Below are 25,925 nucleotides of genomic sequence, written 5' to 3'. Positions count from 1 at the left end.
CCAGATCCGAAAACCTGCGAAACGCCTCATACAGCCTTCCAAGGAAAGCTGAGGGATCCTCCTCTCTTCCCTGTCTCACTTCATACAACTTAGACAGATTAGTAACCCGAGGCACTGCCTTTCCCATTGCTTCCACTATAATCCCCAGGTACCGTGCACTCACCTCTCTTCCTTCTGCAGTATGATTATCCCATCTCGGCTCCTCAACAGGGCAGGTATCATGCAGGGTACGACCAGCAGCCCCCTCTGACTCTATTCTGGCTACTGCAATACGCTCTGCCATCCCCAACACTAATCTCCTTTCCTCTGGGGTCAGGAGGGTCTGGAGCATCATCTGGACATCAGCCCAAGTGGGTCAATGAGTCTGCCCAATAGATCGAAACAGGTCCCTCATCTTTTCAGGGTCTTCACGAAAATAGGGGCTCTGATTCTTCCAGTTAAATAAATCTGAAGTACTAAATGGGGTGTAGACAAAAGTTGCATTGCCCCCCTCTCCGATAACCTCTCGCATCAGGCAGTTCAGCACCGGCTGTGACTCTACAGGCTTGCGCAAATAATAGCCCTTTTTCCCCAATTCAGATGGGGCACTTGGCTGAGGCTCACGCTCTAAATCATTAGGTATGCTTTGATACGCCGGTGGTGGTCTCCCTGAGAGAGGGAGCGGTGGTGCAGAGGGACTGGATTCCAAGGAGGTGTCTGATTCATCTTTACTACCTGACAGGGCAACCGGAGAGCGGGTCCGATACTCAGCCAATTCAGAATCCCCCCCCTCATTAGACTCAGGGAGTACAGGCGGTCCTCCTCGAGTCTTTCCTTTAACAACCATCACATGAAACTTTACTAAGCATTCTTTAATCCAAGGTGGTTGATTTTGAACCACCCACAACCAACAATCAATATAAGGAAACTGGTTCCAATACCCGTTCTGCATAATTATTTCATGGATAGCTATCACTTCTTTTACTACAAAGGATCCTTTCGGGGTCCAGTGGACCCCAAATGTTGGCCACTCGAGTTGACAAAACTTAATTAAATCACTCTTTTTCATCTTTACTCCGTAATCCGCCGGCTTTGCGAACTTATTAAAATGACGTAACATGAATTTTAGGGGAGTATCTGGGTTTTCTACACAGGAGCGACCCATACCCATTTTGCCCACAAGAGTGCACCCAAGGCACACCAAATACCAAAAGATCCTTACAACAGATGGTTTACCATGAGAGCTGAGCCTAGAATTCCTCAGCAAACATGCACACCTTTTGCTTTGGATCCAGAACCAAATTGGGCAAAGGGAATTCGTATACTCACTCAGATACCCCAGAGATCTCGATCAAAATACCAAAGTGTGTCTGACGTCTCCAGAAACTGAAAATTTGCATGGGAGCCTTTAACTTCCCGAATATCCTGACTCACGCCTCAGACTCCAGGGGCGAGCCCAAAAAGTCGGCTCGGTGCGCACTCCCCCTGGTACCGGAGGCACTCCGCCGCTGGATTTCGGGGTAGTCCATGAGAAGGTCCCATCTGGGGTGCCAGGATCTGATGCAAAAATGCTGCGGTTCGTTTCTCGAGAGGCGAAGAACTCTCAGACACACTATTAGCCACACAAAAGGTATATTTGCAAATAGGGTCAGAGTGAAGACAAAAGACCACACTCTACCCTCAGGGAAAACTCTCAGCTGGGTTTTATCCTCTCTCCTGAGCACGTGTGCAGAAGCAGGAACTCTTACAACTCATTTCCGGTTCATACAAACATATATGAAATGACGTCACGTCATCCGTCGCATGTGCATTATAATTAACTACTTAAGTATGCGGGGCAGATAGGCTTATATGCATTAGCTAATTACGCATGCTTAGAAAAGCTCTCCAGGTTACCAAAAGTTCAAACCCCACTCTTTCCCAAGGACACAGTCAATTAAATCATAGCCTTTGTAGTTTACAAGAGTAGAGGCAGAGGAGTTTGAAGGTATGTGTGATTTAGTGTTACAAAGAGATAGTAAATTAGCAAGATGTCCTTGGTGGTGTTTCTGCTTATCAGGTATGAGATACAAACTGTGCAGCTTTAACAACACTCTATTCATTATGCATTTCTAATAATATTTCTATTTTAATAATATTTCTAACAAACTCAATGAGATTGCAGTTTGATGCAGCTGCCCCAAAGGTGAATGTAATGTTGGGCTGCATCAATAGGAACATTATGTGCAAGACAAGGGAGGTGAGCGTGCTTCTTTAATAAGTATTATTTACGCCTGCAGTTTTGGGCTTCACATTTTAGAAAGGATAGCATTTGGAGAGGATCCAGAAGCCCACCACAAAAATGATAAAGGGCTTAGGAGGCAAACTATACAAAGAGAGGCTGAAGAAAATAAGCCTATTTAGCTTGTGCAAACAGACATTTATGAGGGGACGTGATACCATTCTCCAAATACCTGAAGGGCTGCCATAAAAGAGGGAGAACGCTTTTTCTCTCTTACTGCAGAGAACAGGCTACAAACCAATGGCTTGAAGTTTCAGCAAAGTAGATTTAGATTGGATGTCAGGAGAAGCTTCTTCACTGTTAGAACAGCGAGGCATTGGAATAAACCGCCTTAGGAAGATACGATCTCTCCATAACTGAAGGTGTTTAAGGGTGCATGTAGATGAAAAGATGGCCCTAGGTTGAAGCAGTGGGTTTTTAAAAAACACTTCAATTTAGGACCAAGTTAACCCCATGTCATGCACACACCCTGCAGTTACCTGCCTCTCCAGCAGCAGGGAGGGGAGGACAAGTTGCCCGCAGGCGGAGCAGTCCCCCAGCTGCAGGGGAGACCAGTGCTTCCCTCCATGGCAGTGGCAGTCCCCCACCAGGCGGCACCCACCCACAGGCACCATAGCTGTGAGGGGAAGCACTGGGCCTCCATGCAGCTCAGGCAGGCAAGCTCCAGGAGGGGGAAAAAAAAAAGAAAAAGAGATTGGGCTTCCCACCTTGTTCCCCCCCCCCCCCCCAGGGCTGCACAGATCTGAGGAGTTTTAGTCTGCTGCCCTAGAGGAGTTTTAGTTTGCTGCGCCCCAAGTCATTTAAGGCGCATTATATTGCCAAATTCACTACAGTGGCTGGAATTACTGCAATATGCCACTGACATGTGCAAACACCAACAACATTAAAGCAGTGCAAAAGTATGTAACCCACTTTAAAGTGTCATGCACACATGTCCCTCATTTCGTCTATACAGCCTAAAAGGAGTTTGGACAGCCGCTGTTTGGGGATGATTTAGGCATAGCTATGCCTATGTTCTATTATGGGTATTTCTCACACTTCTGGGCTTTGCTAGTTGCTACATGGGGCTGGGCAGGAATTTCTCCCCCACACTTCTGCTACATGTGATGGGTTTTTCCTTTTTCATTTTTTTTTAAGCCTTCCTCAGAGGCATCTGCAGCCAAGCCTGGGGATTTTGACTTTGGGGGAGTTTACCTTCCTTTGCAGCAGGGGTCCTTTTCCTTACAGCTTGAGGCAGACATTCAAAAAGCCTGAGCCTGAATTGATTCAGTCTTTGCAGGTTAGTCCAACATGCAGTGGCAATGCATAAGGGGTGCACTGGGTATCCCCCCCACCAGAGCACGTGGTGCACCCCCAAATTGGCCATGCTCACCACTTAGGTAGTGGGCAGGGGGGAGCGCCAGTATCCTCCCCTGCAAGCACCAGCTGGGGAGTGGAGCACCATGGGGCTCCTAGAAGTTGCCACAGTCACTTCCAGAAGTGGCCAGTGATTGGCTGCCTCACCATCAGCTGTGGGGACACCTATCCTTCCCCAGTCAGTAGGATTGGCTGCTGGGGATCCTGCCCTGGGTTGCCGACCGGTCACTGGGAAGGCACATGTCCCCCCTGACTACAGCAGCACCAGTCACCCATGCTAGGCTAAACTGGTTTGTAACCAGACAGACATTCTCTCTGGACAGAGGAAGTTCAGGTACATGCCTGCAGTGACTCAGGCTAGAAGCTGCAGGGCACTAGAGTAGGCCTCCCTTTCCTTACACAGTGCTCAGCTGAGGGGTGGGGGTGACCAGGCCCCAGCAACACTTGTGATTAGGGAAAAAGTATAAATCCCTATCTTGCCTGCACCATCCCAGGCTTTTCCCTTCCACTCGCTGCTCAAGGGCTAGCATTCTGAGGCAAGGTGGGGAGGAGTGCCGGTGCATTGCATGCATGTGTTGGTGATATGGAGCTTTTCAATCTCCCTCTCTGCTTCTTTATATTGAACGCAGCAAACTGACTGGCAAGCAAGCCAACAGGAGGCTGATAACAGTGTTGATCACCCCATCAGCAAAACAATAGCTTCTCTCCATTAGCTCAAGCTTTTCTTAAACAAAACAGCTTACCAGCTGACCTGTTGAGTAGCTCCAAAAAGCCCTTAAGCCAGGGGTAGGCAATGTGCCCAAGTGCCAGCATGCCAGAAAAAACACAATGACAGCAGGGGATACATGGCAGGATGCCCTGCATGTGTCCCTTGCCATCCACCTAGAGCCCCTGCCCCTAGCCCTGCTGCCCTGTGACCCCCAGCCCAGGCTCTCAGCTGACAGCAGTGACCCAGAGTCAGGGCTGGCTGTAGCCAGGAGGTTCCAAACAGCTGTGCCAGGCTCCGGAGCCCTGGCATCAGCTCCGTACCAGTGCATGCACTGGTGCATTGGAGCAGGCAGTGGGGGAGGGACCCAAGGAAGTGCAACCCAAGTCTCCCCCCCCCACTCCTGGCACAGAGGTGACGGCACAACTCCAAAGCCCAGCACAGTTCTTTGTAGCCAGCCTGGGCTCTGAGCAGCTGCAGCAAGCAATCGGCATGCTGCGAACAGCTGTACCAGGCTCCACAGCTCCAGCATCAGCTCCTTGCCGGTGGCAACTGCACGGGCACCTTGGGGCAGGCTGCACTGCTCTGTCTCCCCAAGGTGCACGCAGTCGCCACCAGCATAGAGCTGATGCTGGAGCTCAGCATAGCTGTTTGCAGCTTGCCTGCTGCTTACTGCAGTTGCCCAGAGCCCAGGCTGCCTACAAACAGCTACGCTAGGCTCCAGAGCCCAGTCACTAGCTCCGTGCTGGGACCTGGGGAGAGACTGAAGTTGCACTGCCTCAGGCCCTTCCCCCACTGCCTACTTCAATACGTGGATGCATGTGCCAGTATGGAGCTGATACCAGGGCTGTGGAGCCCGGCACAGCTATTTGGAGCCTCCCAGCTGCAGCCAGCCCCAGCTCTGTGTAGCTGCTGCCAGCCACAGAGCAGGCCCAGGCTGGTCCCAGCCAGCAGCTGAAGCGCTGCAAGGCCTGCTGGGAGCAGCCCAGGCAGCTACCTAGAGCTGGGGCTGGCCATGGCATGCCGAACAAAATGGCCTTGCATGCCATGCTCAGCATGCGTGCCAGGGGTTGCTGACCCATGCCCCATCTGCTAGGGCTATGTGAAATTTTGCCAGCTGTCTTGTTTCAATGCTGTTTCAACTCTTTTCGAGCTTGAGACAGGAAGATTGAAATGAAACAAATGGGGTCCAAAACAGCCTTGAAATGTAATGAAGGCAGTCAAAATGTTTTGAAAGTTTTGAAATGTTTTGAGTTTCAAAGCTGCAGTTGGGCTTATCTGTAGGGAAACAGAAAGCAAGGAGAAGGAGGTGGAAGAGGGGAGAAGAGCTGCTCTGATATTGGCCAGCTATACAGTCAGTGACTGTGGAATGGACCTTGGGGAAGGATCAATCCCAGTGCTCTGGAAGAGGGATGAAAAATAGCATAAAAGGCAGCATTATTTGAACTGAGCTGCTTTCTGCCTTGGGGTCAGTTACTGAGCTGCATCTTCCAGCAGCTCAGCAGCATCAGACAACAAAGGCTATCATTTCTTACTTCGTAGCTTGTTCCTAGCAAGTGGGATTCATCAATACCTTTTGCTTTCCATACCCTTTTGTTTCATATTACATTCATTCATTTATTCATTCCTTTCAATGTATTCCTCCCCCAAAATCCTCTATTTGGATTCTTTTCCCTCAGGAAAAAAATCTGTGCTTTCTCCCAGTGTGCATTCCATTCACTGTGCAGGGAAGCCAGCATATATTGCATATTATAACTGTAACAGGGGGCCTGCTCAGGGCCAATCTCTGCACAGCCCACCCACCAGTTCTTGGGCTAACTGCCCGCTTTCTCACCCGCCACACCTTGATCTTAATTGATTAATAAAGTTGTTAATTAAGCAGGAGGCTGCCCATTCTCTGCCCCACTGCAAGGAGGTGCTATTTACAGCTCCATTCCTCCCCTACACCGCAGCCCAAGCCTCACAGATAACATCATGATGTTCTCATATGCACTAGTCCCACATGATGGGCCCCCAGAACCCACTGTAGGACCCCACCTGGGTTCCTGCCTTCAGGTGGACTCTGCCACCATCATACCCGGCCACATATCTCCCTGCCATCCGTTCCCCTTTGGGTGTGGTCCCCTCACTGGAACCTTCAGCTCACACTAGCCCCGGCCCACCTCCAGGCCAGTTGGGACCTCAGGTCCCTGGCTCTTGGGCGTCCCTCTTGGTGGGCCTCCTTGCCCTTCTGACCCTCCTGGTCCTGGCCCCCACCTGGGCCAGTCAGGGGAAGCTCAGGCAGGCCTCAATATATGACAGTTACTTTTTCCCTGGAGTCCCCCTCTCTGGGTCCTCCTTTACAGAGGTGGGGAGCTGGGGTACCTCACACTATGACTGGTACCTCAGGGTCTCACAGAGGACTCTCACTCCCCCCCCTCCCACCCCAGGCAGCAGATTGTAGTGCTCCTATGGATGTTATATTTGACCCAAACTCTGCCTCCCTGCATCAGAGGACTTACTGGGGTCAGGACTCAGCTCTCTCTGGCTGAGTCCCCGTTCTTCCCTCACTGGGTTCCACATCTCTGCCCCTCACCCTAGGGCTTCTGATTGCTGCCCCCCTTAGTTCTCAGTTCCCACAATGCCCCCTCACAACTGGGCCTCATGTTATATTTGACCAAAACTCTGCCTCCCCAATGGTGGAGGACTTATCGGGGTCAGGGCTCAGCTCTCTTGCCCTCTGGCTGAGCCCCTGTTCTTCCCTCACACTGGCGGCTTCTCACTGCTCGCAATGCCCCCTCACACTGGCGGCTTCTCACTGCTCGCAATGCCCCCTCACACTGGGGATCTCAGGACTTCCCTCCTCAGGGGGGCCTCAGGTGGCCATAGCCATACCTGGCCCCAACTCTCCAGCTCAGGGGTCTCAAACCCCCACAGGGCTCAGGCAGCCTCCACCACACCTGGCCACCAACTCTCCTCCTCAGGGCTTGCACCCCCAGAACTACCTCCAGTGGAACATAACCTAGCCAAAGGTGAGGGCTAAGGGTTACAGCACCCCACCATACCTTTCACCAGGGTGATCACTGGCCTGGCACTTCCTGGGGGCTCCTGTGCCACTGGGAGCCCCACCAGGCCACCCACTCCTGGCAGGGTGTAGTTTTAGGTCATACCCAGGACCAGGAGCCTCCTACCATCCCTACAACTCCTCCCTTACCTCCAGATAAAACCCAGAAGACCTCTGACCAAGTAGTATTATTGCCTAACCTCCAGCAACCAAACTGCCTTGTTTATATGGACAGCCCTGAACCCAAAATGGCTGCCCTCATTAGGCACCTGGAGGCTGCCAGCTCCAGGGCCTTAAAGTGGCAGGCACACTCAGTGCCCTACCACAATAATATAGAATTTATATAGGAACACATGCATACATTTATATATTTTTTATTAATTTATTACATAAATACATAACTACATACATACATCACATAAATACATATACATATACAATTATCTACATATGTTACATAAATCAAATAACATTAGAGAAGAACACACACATTTTCCAGCACACCAAGGGAAAGACACTATGAAACGCACCATGAAGCATGCTGGAAAGGCAGCTGGCAAGTCTTCAGGGAGGGGTGGGAGGGGAAGTAGAGGGAGAGCTGTAAGTCCTCCCCCACAAAACTAAGATGCAGCCTCTTTGCTACAACAAGCAGGCATGAGTCTTCCACTAGTACAGGCAGCAAGGAGAGGGGAGCAGTGCCTGTGCCTGAGTCTGCATCCTAAGAGCACCAGCCATAACCCCCCCACTGCCACCATGACAAACAAGCAGCAGCACCAGCATGACAGTCTCCTCCACCCCCATTTCACTTCCCATGCTAAGCCTTCCAGAGCCAGAGGAAGAACTGGAGCTGAATCTGGATCTAGAGTGCCCTAGGAAGGGAAATTCTGGGGAAGGAGGGGGAATCATTTGAGTTTGTGCTCCACACCCCTCAGGTTTCCCCTAGAGCCAAGTCTCCTTCCCCAGAAGGCACTTCGGAGGAGGTTGAGCTATAGGGTACAGAAGCAAGTGGCTCAGCTGAGTCCGCTCCTCCTGTAGCTGTGCCTCTGCCTGCTGAGGAGTGGGGAAAGGTAGCATCCACACATGCACCCACACCCCAAAAGTGAGCAGATAGTATGGTCTGGGAACATTTTGAGCTGGCAGATGATCCCACATGTGCTATCTGCCTGTACTACTGAGCCAAAAGCAGCTGGGGCAAGCGAACAAAACGCATGAGTACCATTAGGATGCTGATGCATCTCCTCAGGCGCCACTCTCTTGACCTTGCTCCTCCTCAGCCTGGCACCAGTGGAAGCATGCTCAAAGGGAAGTCCCCATCTCGCTCCAAAGCCCCCATCCCCCAAAAGCAAAGGCAGGCCACCCTGGAACAGTGAGGGAAAGGTGGGCACACAGCGGGGTGTGTTGCAAAGGTGAATGAGATCACCCAGAGCATTGGGGAGATGCTTGCTGTGGATGGCTAGCCCTTCTCCTTAGTTAAGCGGCCAGGGTTCATGTGGTTCATGGCACTCGTGGCCCCATCATACCAAGTACCTGCATACACCACCTTCCGCAGGACGATGGTGCCCTCCCTGTATGAGGCATGCAGGGATTACTTTGGGGAGAAGCTGCGCAAGGCAGGTAAGTGGCTTTACACTTCACCTTGGACATCTGGAGCAGCCAGGGCAGCTAGGGCAGAGATCATGCCTATCTCTCCCTTGCAGGGCACTGGGTGTGACCAGTCAGGTCATCAGCAGGCTCTCCTTCAAGTGGAGGTGATTGATGAGTTCCACACGGCAACAGAGATCATGGGGGCCATGAACCACTTGGTGCAGGGGTGGCTCGTTGGGCAGGGCAAGCTCACCTGTGGGTTCACTGTTACCGATAATGAGCCCAATATGGCCAAGGCAGTCCACGATACCAACAAAGCACTGGCGATGCCCTCCTCACTCAGGTGATCCTTGTAGTGAGGGAACTTCAGAACCAAATGGAGAACTTCCAGGGGATCAATGTTCCTGGCTGGGGCAAGCTGCTGTCACCAGATGTGCAAACACTGGTGAGGCAGCTGAAGGAGGGCATCAGGAAATGGCTTGATCCTTTGCGGTCTGGTACGGTCCATGTGCTGGCCACCATGTGTGACCTGAGGGTGGAGGGCAGCATATGCAGCAGCCAAAGCCTGAATCAGCGGATGGAGGTGCTGGCGAAGAGAGTCAGGGAGGCAGAACAGCATAGGTAGGGGGATGTGGAAGTGGGGGGATCCACTGTCTCAGGTCAGCATGCCATCCACCAGCCAGTTTCCCCCTCCACCACTAAAACTGTACTCTGCCAGGGTCTGGAGGCCTGGTGGGGCTGCTGGTGGCATGGCAGCCCCAAGAAATGCCAGGACTGAGGATCTCCCTGGTGAAAAGTGGGTAGGAGGTGCCATAACCTTCAGCCATCACAAGCATGCACAGTCCTGGCTGGGGGAAGCCCAGACCCATCATGTCTTTGACAAGCCTGAGGCTTGCTGGTTGCAGTGGAGTTGTGAGGCTCCAAGTGAGCTCAGCTTAGCTGCCTGGGATGCCAGCTTTTGGGCTGAAAAACCTTTTGTCAGGCTGAAGAAACACCTGCAGTTGGTGTGTGTGTGCTGTTCCTGGATGGAAGGAATAGTAAAGAAGCCAGAGGCTGGCATGCAATGCAGGGAAGAATGCCAGCCAGTGAAAATGAGAATGGAGGCTTCAGGGGGTGAGGGACAGGCTGGGATGGGGGGGATGTAGCAGCACAGGTAAAAGTGCAGTGGTACCTGGAGAATCAGATGTCCGACAGGTTGTAGTGTGTCAGAATTCCAATGTCTATATTGAGTCCATGAGTTGCTGTATCCAGGAGGTTGATGAAGTGCATTTCATAGGCTCATCTGTGAAAAGTGGTTTGGAAAGTCCCTTTGAAGATCAGGCCTGAGAGATTGGAAACAGGTAATTTGGTGCCCTGATGGAGATATGTATTGTGAAGATATCGCCATACTAGAGATATTGTAGGCCGGTTTTGCATGTGTTGTCATGGCATGGCATGGCCTGGATACATTCGGTGTGTTTTGGGCTGTAGGAAGTTGGCTTCTGGTGACGAGGTTAGCAAGGTTCAGTGCTTGTTTGAATTTACAAACCACTTTTCACAGACGAGCCTATGAACTGCACTTCAACCCCTGGATACAGAGGCTCATGGACTCAATATAGACATTCTGACACACTACAACCTGCATCTGACTCCCCAAGAACCTCAGCACTTTACCTGTGCTGCTGACCCCTGCTCTGCTAGTAAGGGCAGCAACTCCTGCGATGGTGTCGACACGGAGTTCTGCCAGGGCCCCTGCCCGGGGGGCGCGGCCTTCCCGGGGCTTGTCTGAGGCCTCCACCCAGACAGAGCCCTCGGGGGGGCTGCCGTCCTCCAACCCCCTGGCCTGCGGGAACTGCCTGGCAAGGTCTGGGGGGGCAGGGACTGGGGACTCCTGCACCTGTCCTGTAGGTATCCGCCTTAGGACCCTGGAGGAGCGGGTGCAGGAGCTCCTGGAGGAGGTTAGCAGGCTGAGGGGAATCCGTGAGGCAGAGGAGGAAATTGATAGGTATTTTCTTTCTCTGCAGGGTGATACAACAGAGGAGAGGGCAGCCCGGGATGAGCCCTCCACTGCTGAGTGGCAGACAGTCTCCCGCGCCAGGGCTATTAACCATGTTGCGGCACCAGTTCCTCCTGTCCATCTGGAGAACAGATATGAGGTCCTGGCAGCCCTGGAGGAGGAGGGAGCAGTGGAAGATTCCAGGGAGGAGACTTTGTGCACACAATGTCCTGTGCGGGCGGCGGGAGTCAAGAGGCCTAAGAGGAGGAAGCGTCGCGTCATCGTGATTGGTGACTCCATCCTGAGAGGTACGGAGGGCCCCATCTGTCGCCAGGATCCCTCAGCACGTGAGGTCTACTGCCTGCCCGGAGCGAAGATTCAGGATGTGAAGGGGATGCTCCAGTCCATCATCCAGCCCACCGATTATTACCCCATGGTCCTTGTCCATGTGGGTACTAACGATGCGGCCAGGAGAGCCCCTGATCGCCTGATGGAGGACTACCATGCTCTGGGAGGCGTGCTGAGGGAGATGGGCGCACAGGCGGTCTTCTCTTCCATCCTGCCAGTGAGCGGACGCGGCAGACGTCACGAGATGTGCATTGCGGAGACCAACTGGAGGCTACAGGAATGGTGCTTCGAGGCGGGCTTTGGCTTCCTCAGCCATGACCGGCACATCGTGATGAGAGACATGCTGGGATGGGATGGGCTCCACCTTTCCCCTAAAGGTAAGCGTGTGTTCTCTTCCAGGTTGGTGAACCTCCTTCGGCGGGCTTTAAACTAGGCTCGTCGGGGGAGGGGGAAGATGAGGGCGGAGGAGACGATGAACTACCAGGCCCAGCAACAGCCAGCGAGCCCAGACCAATGGTCAAAAGGGAGAAACAGGTAAGCGATGGGGGACGGGGCATTGCTGAGACTAGGGGGTCAGTGGGCACAACCGTTGAAGGCCTCAAATGCCTCTACACGAATGCTCAAAGTATGGGGAAGAAGCAGGAGGAACTCGCCCTCCTCCTAGCTGTCACCAGCCCTGACATAGTAGGGATCACAGAAACGTGGTGGGACTCATCGCATGACTGGGCAGTGAGTGTCAAGGGCTATAGGCTATATAGGAAGGACAGGATAGGAAGGAAAGGTGGAGGAGTAGCACTCTACATCAAGGAGGAATATACTTCCTCGTTAATTAGCAAGGGGGTAGAGGGGGGGCACTCTGAGGTGCTCTGGGTTAGAGTAAAAGGCAGTCCAGGGGAGAGAGACTTAACGGTGGGAGTCTACTATAGACCTCCCAACCAGGGAGAAGAGCTCGACCAGGAATTCTTAGGTCAGCTTACAGAGGCAGTGAGGGCTAAGGATGTGGTCATCATGGGGGACCTGAACTTCCCAGACATCTGCTGGGAGGAGCAGTCAGCTAAGTCTGATCGCTCACGTCGGTTCTTAGCCAGAGTGCAGGACCTCCATCTAACCCAGGAGGTGCACAGTCCCACCAGGGGAGACGCCTTGTTGGACCTGGTGCTGGCCACGGGTGATGACCTGGTGAGGGGGCTGCGGGTGATGGGCCACCTGGGAGACAGTGATCATCGCTTGCTGGAATTCACCATCCAGCGTAAGGTGGCAAAGGGCTGCAGCAAGGCAACAGCCCTAGACTTTAGGAGGGCTGACTTCAACAAGCTAAGGAGGATCGTTGGGGAAGCGCTGAGGACCCAGAGGGGAAGGGAATCAGATGTCGAAGGTGAGTGGTTGCTCCTTAAGGAGACGATCCTCCATGCCCAAAGGGAGGTAATCCCAACAAGGGTCAAAGGGAGCAGGAGGGCACATAAACCCCCATGGCTCACTAAGAGCATCCGGGAATGTCTCCTTGCTAAAAGGGAGGCATATACCCAATGGAGAGATGGGGTCATCGCCAAGAAGAACTATGTTATAGTCGCCCGAGGATGTAGGGGGGCAGTCAGGAGGGCCAAGGCAGAGTTGGAGATAGGACTAGCTTCCCGGATTAAGGACAATAAGAAGTCCTTCTTCAAATACATAGGGGGTAAAAAGAGGGTCCCGGGTAATGTGGGGCCCCTGCAGGACACGATGGGCAACTTAGTCATCACGCCAGATGACAAAGCTAACATATTTAACGATTTCTTTGCCTCTGTCTTCCTAAGTAGGGACCAGTTCAGCCACCTCCCTGCTGGGCCCCCCTCGGGCCCCGAGAGAGACACGCCTGGGCCAGGGGTTAGCGAGGAGTTAGTTAGGGTACTTCTGGAGAGGCTGGACGTGTTCAAGTCCGCTGGTCCGGACGATCTTCACCCTAGGGTTCTACAGGAACTGGCTGAGGTCATTGCGGGACCCCTGGCACGGCTCTATGAGCACTCGTGGTGCTCTGGCGAGGTGCCGGAGGACTGGAAGAGGGCCAATGTGGTCCCTATCTTCAAAAAGGGAAAAAAAGCGGACCCGGGAAATTACAGGCCAGTTAGTCTGACCTCAATCCCGGGTAAGCTCTTTGAAAAAATTATCCTGGCACACATCCAGGAGGGCCTTGCGGGGGAATGCATGCTCAGGGGCAACCAACATGGGTTCATCAGTGGCAGGTCTTGTCAGACCAACCTGGTGGCCTTTTACGATCAGGTCACCAAATCATTAGATGCAGGGGTTGCTGTGGATGTAGTCTTTTTGGACTTCCGGAAGGCTTTCGACACTGTCTCTCACCCTGTCCTCATCAAAAAGCTGGGAGACTGTGGTGTCGATGCCCACACGGTTAAATGGGTCGCCAACTGGTTGGAGGGCCGCACCCAGAGGGTGGTAGTGGATGGGTTCTTCTCGACCTGGAAGGATGTGGGCAGTGGGGTTCCGCAGGGCTCGGTTCTCGGGCCCGCACTGTTCAACATCTTCATCAGTGACTTGGATGAGGGGGTAGAAAGCACCCTGTTCAAGTCTGCTGATGACACTAAGATGTGGGGGGATGTGGGTGCACTAGAAGGGTGCAATAGGCTACAAACTGACCTTGACAGGTTGCAACGGTGGGCGGATGAGAATAGGATGGGGTTTAACACTGATAAGTGCAAGGTGTTGCACATGGGGAGGAAGAACCGGCACCACACTTACAGGTTGGGGAACTCCCCTCTTGCCAGCACGGAGACGGAAAAGGATCTTGGAGTCGTCATTGACTCCACGATGAACATGGGCCGGCAGTGTGGGGAGGCAGTCAAGAAGGCCAATCGTACCCTGTCATGCATCCACAGATGCATCTCGAGCAGGTCCAGGGAGGTGATCCTCCCCCTCTATGCGGCGCTGGTCAGGCCGCAGCTGGAGTACTGCGTCCAGTTCTGGGCGCCACACTTCAAGAGGGACGTGGACAATATGGAAAGAGTTCAGAGGAGGGCCACTCGTATGATCAGGGGTCAGCAGGGCAGGCCTTATGAGGAGAGGCTACGGGACCTGAACCTGTTTAGCCTCCACAAGAGAAGGTTAAGGGGGGACCTTGTGGCCTGCTACAAACTGGTCAGGGGGGATCAGCAGGTATTGGGGGAGTCCCTGTTCCCCCGTGCGCTGCCAGGAGTGACCAGGAATAACGGTCACAAACTGGCGGAGGGTAAGTTTAGATTAGATATTAGGAGGCGCTACTTCACAGTCAGGGCGGCTAGGGCCTGGAACCAGCTTCCAGGGGAAGTGGTGCAGGCTCCTAGCCTGGGGATTTTTAAAAGGAAGTTAGATGAGCACCTTGCCGGGGTCATCTGACCCCGGTGCTCTTTCCTGCTAAGGCAGGGGGTCGGACTAGATGATCTACCTAGGTCCCTTCCGACTCTAGCTACTATGAAACTATGAAACTATCCCCCCCACCCCCACCTCCCCACCACCGGCTTGCCCCTTACCCCCTGATGCCTCCATTTCCATTTTCCCTGACTGGCTTTCTTGCCTGCATTGTATGCCAGCCACTGACTTCTTTATTATTCCTTCCATCCAGGAAGAGCACACACACCAACTGTAGGTGCTTCCTCAGCCTGATGAAGGGTTTTTCAACTTGAAACCTTGCTGAGATATTTTTATCTAACTGTTCAGTTGGTCTACTAAAAGATACCAGATTAACCCAAACAACTTGTCTGCCAGTGCCATGTCCTTAGACCAACATCCCTAACACCTGTCCCCAGTCAGCTTACCAGAAGGAGGCAGGGCCCTGGGCACGTCTAAGCCCCAGGACTGGGACTGGCAGGGTGAGTTCTCTGGCAGCTGCTGGAGAAGCAGCTCCTGCAGGGAAAGAAAAGACACAGACCCACTGTGCCCTCAGGGCCTTGGCCTTGACCTGGAATTGCCAGCAGGACTGCCGGTTTCCACACTCCTGCATCTATCTGGCCATGTCTTGGCCCTTGTCATCTAGCCAAACTGCTGCTGGACCTCAACATCCCCCAGTTAAGCCCCCATCCCTGTGTGTCAGTGCACTAATTAATTGCATTTTACATTGGATAATACTTGTGTCTGACAAGAGTATCCTACAGTGAAGTAAACTCTTTGCAGCACATGGTTCTATAATAGTTTTATTTTCTAAGACAAAAAAAATCTCCTTTTTATTTTTGAAGTCCAGTATTTGATTTATTTTCGTTTAACTTGTGTTACAATCAGTACAGATTATAATCAGTCTTTACAAACTGAGTCTTATCCATTTGTGGACATAGATTGAAACATTTCTAATTTACACTGGGCATATCTACATGAGCCACTGACTGCACAGTAGTCTGATACTACTGCACAATACCATCGTGTAGCAAAAACCAGGCCTAGACACTACTATGCAGTACTATTAGGCTACTGTACAGTGGCATCACTTAAAAGGCATTTACTGGTGCTACTGCACAGTAACTCCAGTTACTGTGCATTTATTTACTCGTTTCTTATACAAGGACTAAGAAAATGCTCAGTAACCACTGCACAGTAGTATCTCATGTAGGTGCACAAATCTAGTATCTTCTTGTATAGGTTGATAGTTACATGCACAACAGAAAATACGTACTCCAGAATACCTGGTTTGGGAATGTATCTAAGCCAGGTGCATAGAAATGTGTTACATGATTAGGTAGAGAGATAAAAAATTATTTTGGGGGGCTGAGTGCCCATACGCATGCATGCATACCCTGCCCCCCGCAGCAGGTTAGTCTGTGGGGGAATGGGTGGGGGAAGGGAAAAGGGCTGGGACGGGGGGCAGATCAAGGACCCAGCAGTGAGAGAGGGAGCGGGGCACAGGCAGGACCAAGGGCTGGGGTGAGTGGGGCCCTGGCTATGCTGGGTGGTTCAACAAGCAAAGGCCCAGGGGGGCATGTGCCCCTCCCCACCCCCGCCCCGATCTATGCATAGGGCAGAGGCAGCTGCTGCTGTGGGCTGGACTTTTGAGCCCTGCTGCCTCAAGAGCCATACAATGCCATGGGCACAGCCTAGCAGTGGCAGGCACATGGCATTGGCCTCTCCCAGGGATCTGCCGCAGGAAGCAAAGCACAGCATGCAGTGGCAGCTACCTTTGCCCCATGCAAAGATCGGGGGGTCTCCACTGTTGCCCCACTGGGGCCTCGATCTGCCCCCCATGGTAGTGAGGGAGGGAGTGGGGCTGGGGTGGGAAGGCCCTGCACAGCCTGCTCCGAAGCAGCAGATCTCTGGCATGTCCGAGAACTAAAAGGTATGTGTATAAATGCCTTTAGATTTTGCCTGGTTCAGTTACGAGCTACCAGCCTAACTTTTCTAGGCCTTGTTGCTTGCAGTCCCTTCCTGTTTGAATGAAGTTTGTTTTCTATTTTGTTCTGGATTACTCTTAAGACTTTTTCACACATTGGGCATGTCTACAAAAGATGCTTTAAGGCACATTCGCCTAAATTTAAGGTGCATTAGGGTGAGCTTCTACACATGCGCACCCTTAATGAACTTTAAAAATGGCCAAGTTAGGCTATTTACACCTACATTTGATACCTGCAAATGCAGATATTAAATTTAGGTGCAAATAGTTAAAACACATTAATGACTGTGTAGATGCATTAAAACACATTAATGCTGTATGTGTAGACTGTCTTGGGACATTGTTTGTCCTTTTTTTCGCTGCAACGGTGTGACTGTTTGCATGAGAGTTTTCCTGGACACTACAAAAGTATTTCTGGCACATTAAAGTAAAACTCCTCAGACGTAGTTTTAGTTTGGCTCACCACAACTTAAACCGTGGAGTCCATAGATTTGTTGCATGCAAATACAAAGGCATTCAAAGACATGTAATGAGCCTCTTTGTCCAGCAGATGTCTCTTCAAATTGCAGCTGCCCCCTTTCAATTCCTGGGTGTAATGTGTTTCCCTGGCTAGGGTGACAACAGCCCCTGCCTCTGCCCCAGACTGAATACAGCCCATAGCTGCCTGCTTTTTTTTTTATGTGCTGGCTGCTGCACCATTCTTGAGTGCCAGTGCTGCAATAACACCGGGGGGGGGAAAGCAAGCAGGATGACTGCCCCCCCTCCCTGGACCCAGAGGGGTACCGAAGGGCACTGCCCAGCCAGCCAGGGTGGAATGCAGGATGGATCCATGAGTGGCTCATTTGGGGGTGCATGGGCACAGGGCAAGGGCAGCTCCCGCCACTGTGTGCAATCCCAGGCAAGCATGGGGGAGGGGTCTGCCCCCCAGATCTGTGCACGGTGCGATGGTGGGCTGCTGCTGCGGACTTTGCTCCAAGTACAAAATTTCCTTGCCGCAGCACTGGTGCCGGCTGCCGCACCATTCATGACTGCCAGTGCAGTAGCAAGGAAGGAGTGGCAAGAGGTGAGCTGGGGGGGGTCCTTTTTGTGCTGGCTGGGCTTGCACAAGGAAGGTTTTACATTCATATGTGGATTAACGGATGGGCCAGCTGGACCTGAGCACAGGGGCCACTACCAATTTGCGGCTCTGGGATTATCATCAGCAGGGAAGCAAAAGCGGAGTTTTAAGCTTGGTGCTTTTTTGTCTCCGAGCAGGGAGACAAAAATAGCACCAAGTTCAAAACCCCAGCATCTACATGTTTCCCGGAAGCCGGGAGTGGGGCTTCTCCACCAATGGGACTGGGCCAACCAGGAATGCCACTCAGCACTGCACCTGGAGGGACGGGGAGCGGGCGGGGCTGGGCTGGAGGCTATAGCCCCAAAAGTTCACCTTAGCCCCCTTTCCCAGTGCCACCACTCACCTGCAGAAGCGCGGCGCTCTTGGCCTGACCTGCCTGGTCTGTCGCACATGCACGGCCACACTGACACAGCCAGGCAGCAGTGCCCTGCCAGTCAGTGTAGCGGGGCCAGGCGGGGAGCAGGATGGAACCACAGGTGGCTTGGAGGGGAGGAAGGATGGGGGGAGAGGGGGCTGTCGCAGAGTGATTGAGGGTGGGCGATGGGCGAGGTCCTGTGAGGGTAAAATATGTGGCTGAGTGTGCATGTGTCTGTCTCTCTGTCTCTGTGTGCACATGTCTGTGTGTCTGCATGTGTGTGTGTGTGTGCGCGTATCAAGCTGGGAATTTTCCCCTGCCAGAAGCAGGGTCATGTTTTGGCCTCAGCCCTGGGGCAACAGCCAGGGAGGGAGAGGCCACAGCCCGGGGTTCAACAGGGGGATGCTCGGGCCAAAGCCTGTTCAGAGTGTGCATGCATGGCTTATGAGGGGTGAGACACCACTTGCACTTTATGGAAATGTGATAACAGGATTTTTTATTGTTATGAACACAATATTGTAAACGTTTGGTTATTTAGTCTTCCTTACCTTCACCCCACCATCACCCTGAACCGGTCCTGACTCCCTGAACTGGAGTGGTGGCCACCTGGCCTTGGTGGCAGTGTTACGGCCCTCCCCTGACTCAAGTGCATTACAAGGAGTAGACTCGACTGTATGGACTACCTCCTCGACAAAGGCAAGCTGAGGGGAGCTACTTTTGCTTTTCTGTACCTGCTTTTTAAAGCAGAAATTTGGCTGGACCTGCTTTGATGCTTGGATTTTACCGTTTTGTCCAGGACATCATGTCTCAAGTCATATGACCTCTGGAACTCCATGGCCATGTCTATCAACTTCTGCACATTTGCTCACATGTCCTTCAAGATGGCATCATCTGAACACATGGATGCGCAGAGTTTGTCCCACCAGGCCTATCTTGCATGACAGTCTGACTCGTGCTCACTCCACCAAAACCTCCATCAAGGTTTCTCAGGAGCATTGCTGCCTCTGGCACATATCCCTGCAGCACTCTGCTGCAGTGTGAGCTGGGGTCCGTGGTTAGGGGGAATGTCCCTGGCTGCTATTGGGCATGGGCGCAGCAGCTGTTAAACAAGTGAAAAATGTCTTCCTTTTTCTTCCCCCAAGAGAAGGAAACTATTTCCCACACTCTGCAGTGGAGAAATTGCATGCAGGCACAGAAAGAGAAACCATTCATACTGCCCAAAACAATGGCATATACCCTTCATCCATCATCCCCAAAAGAGCATGGCGGCCCACCACCAGCCACACATGAATGTAACCCCCTCCCACCTGCCCGGCCCCTAAAGCACAACCTACACAAACCCAAGCAGTGCAGTGCCTGGCAGTGGCACAAGGCACATTACAAGATACTTACAAGTCACCGATCGTGCATCTGCTTGTGTCTCAGGAGCACAAAATGATGACTGAGTTCTGGGAAGAAAAACCACATCAGTCACATTAGCTTCTCCCTGTTCCTCCTCCTCCTCCAGCTGATGTGTGCTACTCCTTGGAGTCGAGGCGGACACTGGCACTGGGATTAAGTCTAAGGTGACTTGCTCTTCTTGGCAGTGCCTGTCCATTGGGAGCATGGAGCAGTCTCTGTACTCCTCTGACATGCTCATGGTACAATTCTCAGGAGGAACTGCCTCTGTCAGCGTGCTTGCCTCCTCCTCAACCCCAGTGCTGAAGTACTGTTTGCCCAGAGTGTCGCCCGCATCCTTGGACGAAATGATGGACAGCTGCTCATAGAAAGGTGTAATTGTGTGCCCTGCCCCAGAGCAAGAGCTCATATCTTTGGCATGGTAAAATGAAGATCTCGGGGCCTTAATCTTGCACTGGACCTGGGTCCAGTCACAACTGTGCCCTTAAGCTTGCATTATTTTTGCAATGGCAACATAAACAGGCTTATTTCTCCTATTTTCCAGCCTGTCTATGATGCTTTGCTCCAAACAAATGTCAGTTAAGTCCTGCAGTTCTCCCCGGGTCCAGTTGGGTGCATACATGTTGGAGGTATCAGCCTCCTACTCTGTGACCACCACACTGCTGGTCTTCACTTTCTGAGATATGGGGAAGCAGCTCATGGTCAACAGCAAGTGATTCATGAAAGGTCCTGGGCGAAATTTGGGGCTCTGCTTTACACAAATGCCGCCAAAATTCAAATGATTATGAAGCCATCACCTGCATCTGACAAGAACACTGAAAAGTGAATAAGCACACATTTACCAACAAAAGATTTATTGATGGGCTTGAGCATGGCATACAGAAGGCCATTGTCCGTTGGGATGGCTGCTCAATGCCCAGAAATGTGGCCAAAATCGATTCACACCTGCCCTGCCTGCTTGTGTTTTGGCCTGTCATCCCCTAGTTAGTCCCACCATGAAGATCTTTTTGTTATTGCTGAATAAAATAATTTTATTGTAGAAGCACAGTCTGTTTTCGCAGATCTCAGAAACATATTCAGCTAGCTGGTCCAACATTAACAGGAGAGGACTATAGCAAAATCTCCTGTTTGCAACCTTTTGATTGCAACTTGTCTTGAACAAAGACTCGATGCATCACAGCATCAAAGCTGCACAAACGCCCAATGCCCCAGGGCTATTTGTTGAAAAACCAGTGGTCACCTATGGAATGCAGCTAGGTAGACAGAGATCACTGCTGCAGGGGATGGTGGTGATATACTAAATGAGTGAGATCTGCGGAGGATGGTGGTGTTTCATAGATTCATAGATTCATAGATGCTAGGGTCGGAAGGGACCTCAATAGATCATCGAGTCCGACCCCCTGCATAAGCAGGAAAGAGTGCTGGGCCTACATTACCCCAGCTAGATACACATCCAACCTTCTCTTGAATACCCCCAGGGTAGGGGAGAGCACCACCTCCCTTGGGAGCCCGTTCCAGACCTTGGCCACTCGAACTGTGAAGAAGTTCCTCCTAATATCTAATCTAAATCTGCTCTCCTCCAGCTTGTGGCCATTATTTCTTGTAACCCCCGGGGGCGCCTTGGTGAATAAATACTCACCAATTCCCTTCTGTGCCCCCCTGACGAACTTATAGGCAGCCACCAGGTCGCCTCTCAACCTTCTCTTGCGGAGGCTGAAAAGGTCCAGTTTCTCTAATCTCTCCTCATAGGGCTTGGCCTGCAGGCCCTTAACCATACGAGTGGCCCTTCTCTGGACCCTCTCCAGGTTATCCGCATCTTTCTTGAAGTGCGGCGCCCAGAATTGCACGCAGTACTCCAGCTGCGGTCTGACCAGCGCCCAATAGAGGGGAAGTATCACCTCCTTGGACCTATTTGTCATGCATCTGCTGATGCACGATAAAGTGCCATTGGCTTTTCTGATGGTTTCGTCACACTGCCGACTCATGTTCATCTTGGAGTCCACTAGGACTCCAAGATCCCTTTCCACTTCCGTGCCACCCAGCAGGTCATTTCCTAGGCTGTAGGTGTGCTGGACATTTTTCCTCCCTAGATGCAGCACTTTGCATTTCTCCTTGTTGAACTGCATCCTGTTGTTTTCTGCCCACTTGTCTAACCTGTCCAGGTCTGCTTGCAGCTGTTCCCTGCCCTCCGGCGTGTCCACTTCGCCCCATAGCTTAGTGTCATCTGCAAACTTGGACAGAGTACATTTCACCCCCTCGTCCAAGTCGCTGATGAAGACATTAAAGAGTATCGGTCCAAGCACCGAGCCCTGCGGGACCCCACTGCCCACACTCTTCCAGGTCGAAACCGACCCATCCACTACAACTCTCTGGGTGCGACCCTCCAGCCAGTTCTCCACCCACCAGACTGTGCAGTCATCCAAGTCACAGCCCCTTAACTTGTTCACCAGTATGGGGTGGGATACCGTGTCAAAGGCCTTCCTGAAGTCCAAGTATACGACATCCACCCCTCCTCCTGCGTCGAGGCGTTGTGTTATACTAAATGTGAGATCTCACAAGCAGCTGATGATGGAGAAGCAGCCAAATGGAGAATCAGGAGGAAATGCGTGAGGAATAGGAAGTAGAAAATGGAGAACAGTGAAGGCTCCTCCAATATGGAGAATCTGGAGGACACGGTGAGCAGGAGGAGGAGTGGATTATGGAGCCAGAGGAGAGGATGGTGGTGCTGAGACCGTGACGTGATGTACTGCTGACCTCGATGAGAGTAATGATGGACCACCAGATAAGCATGCTAGCAGCTGCATCATTAGCGTGTATGCAAGCTGTCAGAACAGTATGAAAAAGAAAACCGAGATGTACTGAGGAGTGGTGGAAAAACACAGCAGAACATGAAGATGCATTGGAATATGACTGGGCTGTGTTGAGAAAGCTCAGGAGCAGCATCTGCACCCTCTGGGCCCGCAAGAGCAGCTCGGACTGGTGGGACCGAATCGTGCTGACCACTTGGAACAACCAGCAGTGGCTAGAGACGTTCCAAACGACCAGGGAGACATTTTATCATATCGTTTCGGTGCTGGAGCCCCACATTGTGAGGCAGGACACCAACATGCATTGGGCTATCCCGATGGACAAGAGAGTGGCAATGACCATCATGAAACTGGCCACCCGATGCAGCCTCTGCTACATTGTGAACCAGTTCAGTGTGGCTTCCAGCATGGCTGGGATGGCAACCCACAAGGTATGCCAGCTGCTAAAGGACATTGCTGCAAACAAATTTATCTGCCTCAGGAATCTGCAGCAAGTCATAGGTGGCTTCAGTGACAAAGGGTTCCCAAACTGCATGGGGGCTCTAGACAGCACTCACCTCCTGGTGCTGTTCCCTTTGGGGAGGGGGAGGTCTTTCACATACAAGAAGGGATTTGCCTCCGTGATACTGCAAGCCATGGTGGATCACCAGGACTGGTTCATGAACATTTTTACCTGGTGGGCTGGCAGCACGCATGATGCACTGAACTCTCAGAAACTCTCCTCTCCCTGGCCTCATGAAGAAAGGCCACTATGCACCCGGAGCCTATGAGACAGTGATCCGTGGCGTTGCTGTTCCCCCAGTTATATTAGCGGACACTGCCTACTCCCTAAAGCCCTGGCTCATGAAGCCTTAAGGAGGGAACATTACAGACTGCAGAAGCTGCTTTTCAACTACCATCTGAGCAGCTGCAGGATGGCTGTTGAATGTGCCTTTGGCTGACTGAAAGGACGTTGACAGGTGCTTACATGCCAGCTCAGGCAGGAGCTAGAAAATCTCACGGCATTTGTAGTGGCAGCCTGTGTGTTGCACAACATCTGCGAGAGGTTTTTCAGGGAGTCGTGGGCTGAAGAAGTGCGCCAGGCAGCAGCCAGACACAGGCACTGCCGAGAAGAAGCACAGGGACAGAGGAGATCTCAACAAGGAGAAGCTGGGCGAGCAGCACTTCTGCAACTAGCAGTGCTCTTTCTTTTCAATACAATAAATTCTTTTAAAATTTACAGCTAAACATCTGTCTGTCTGTGGGGGTGTGCAGTGTAGCGGATGGGGGGTGGAGAGGAGGGGGAGGAGAGGACGATTAGGGCAGGGGGTAAGGTGAACTGGGGTAAGAGGTTGCTGTTGGAGGCTGGCAGTGATTTGGGAGGGGAAGGCGGCTCATTATACACCAGCACCTACTGTCCTGTGGGTGGGCGGGTTATGTGCGTTGGCCAGGGGGCACCTGGCGGCAGTATGGGGGATGGGTAGGGGGCAAGTGAACAATCTGAAGTCCACCTTAGGAGTGTGACCAGGGGGGACACATATTCCACCCAAAGCCCAACAGCAACCCACCATTTCAAAACAAAATTCACAACACCAACTCCTCCACAAGATGTTTGCAGCACCATTGACATGTCCCCATGGAAACTGTTCCAACACCTGGCAGCTTGGGAATGCTGGGAATATAGTCAGAAAAGCTCGCCACCGCCATCAGCTGCACAAAACTGCAGCCAACAAACCAGGGTGGCAACAAACACCCACCCACCCACTAATATCAGCCCTGTACACTTTTGATATCATATCAGTTATTTATATATAAAAACAACAAAAATAGAATATACATGCACTGGCCTGAGCCTAGGCAGGTGCAAGTGACAGGGTTTTGTGGGGGGTGACCATGGCAGGGGGAGCAGGGAGCAGGGACTGTGGAGTCTTATATGCGTCTCCTGCTGTAATTCATTAGGAAAGACAAGACTGGGGGGTAGTTTGGTATTTAACTACTCCTGCTGGAATCTGCAGGGAATGACACAGGAAACCTAACTCGCTCGAAAGCATGTCATGCAAATGTTAGAAATATTATTAAAAATGCATTATCAATAGCTGTTAGCTCCCATCAATAGTGTTGTCCTCTGAATAAGCACGGCTGCCAGCTCTTCTTGTCTCCCTGGTGTAAGAAGGAGGGGGTTGGAGGGAAGGGTACTAAGGGCTCTTTGTACTAAGGTATCACTCTCTCTTTGTTTTGCAAATTTACTATCTCTTTGTTACAGTAAAACTTATACTCCTTAGCGTTCTCATGCAGATAAGAGTAAATTGCCATTTTTTTGGTTCTGCCGTTGAAGGCAGGAGAGGTTTGAACTTTTGTAAACCAAGGTTCTTTCTAAGCACGCGCAATAAGCTAATACATATTAAGCCTATCTGCCCCGCATACTTAAGTAGTTAATTATAATACACATGCGATGTATGATGTGACGTATTCACATGCATTTTTGTATGAACCGGAAATGAGTTGTAAGAGTTCCTGCTTCTCTACACGTGTTTGGGAGAGAGGGGATAAAAGCCTGCTGATGAGTGTCCCCCGGGGGCAGCAGAGTGTTTGATCTTTTGTCTTCTCTCTCTGACCCTATTTGCAAATATATACCTTTTGTTTCACCGACAATGTGTGCCTAAAGGATCATTATTCATTGAGCCTCCAAAGAAACGAACCGTGATTTTTACATCACAAACACAAGTGCAGCACCACAACTAACAGGGTTAAAAATGTTCAGGCTCTGGAAACTAACAAGGAACAGTTGCCGTGTCGTCTACAAACAGCACTACTTTGAATAGTTGTCCACAAGGATCCTTCTTTTGATGTGCATGCACCTGAGATTACAGCCTTTTGGCCAGCAGTGTCCATTGGAGAAGTACATATATTGGCAATGTCCTTCCATCTGTCCCTCACCAGAAAGCATAAGTAGCAGAGTAGGCCCAACTCTCCCTCACTTACTTCTCACTGAAACAGTCTGGCATTGTCCATGTCTCTGCCTACCATGTGACTTACTGTAAATTGCTTTTGTATGCATGCCTGAGTTAATATATTAGTAGACAGTTTGGGAGTTAGGGTTTTTACATTACTTCTATGCTTGTAGGCTTTAAAAAAACCCATTGTTAGTGTGAAGGACTTTCCCAGAATTCAAAGCTTGCCACTTTGTGATGTGGCTATTTCACTGAATGATGAACCCTTCACATTCCTCTTTGAGCACAACTCAGACATGAAAGGAAAGTATTCTTCCTTGGCCATTTGGATCACCCATCCTGAGTCACCTAACTCTAATGTGCACACCACAGGGGGCCTGGACACCTCACTGTGGATTTAACTCCAAGGACCGAGGGCTGAAAAGTTAGGTGGTGCAGTGTCTAACTTTTTTTCCAAAGTCTTTGAATGGATCTATCCCTCACTCTCTTCCATGCCCTTGGGCAAAAGCACATGAATAAGCTGCCATGATAAAAAGGTAGGCAGGACTTTGCCATATATCAGCTGCTACACAAGCAATTGCCTGTGCGCAGGCCCTTATCCTGGGGTAAATGCAAGCTAACTCACAGTGGACAAGACAATTTCCCTGTGAAGCAGTTATCACTGCTTTTCAAAGGGAGAAACCTGAACAGACAAGTTCTTTG

At 51.5% G+C, this 25,925-nt stretch overlaps 1 protein-coding gene across 1 annotated transcript in view; it reads right to left on the bottom strand.

The window, feature by feature from the left end:
* The window catches only part of KCTD19 (potassium channel tetramerization domain containing 19), a 92,048-nt gene extending 73,119 nt beyond the window's left edge, over positions 1-18,929 (bottom strand). Inside the window, exon 1 of the mRNA XM_090063950.1 lies at positions 18,873-18,929. Coding sequence (XP_089920076.1) covers positions 18,873-18,929 — 57 coding nt within the window. The remainder of the gene's footprint in view (positions 1-18,872) is intronic.
* Between the last annotated feature and the right edge of the window lie 6,996 nt (positions 18,930-25,925).

Source organism: Crocodylus siamensis, chromosome 9, assembly GCF_052110815.1.
Source record: "Crocodylus siamensis isolate JL-2025a chromosome 9, ASM5211081v1, whole genome shotgun sequence".
In the NCBI taxonomy this organism is placed as follows: Eukaryota; Metazoa; Chordata; order Crocodylia; family Crocodylidae; genus Crocodylus; species Crocodylus siamensis.
This window is presented reverse-complemented; position numbering and strand designations above follow the sequence as displayed.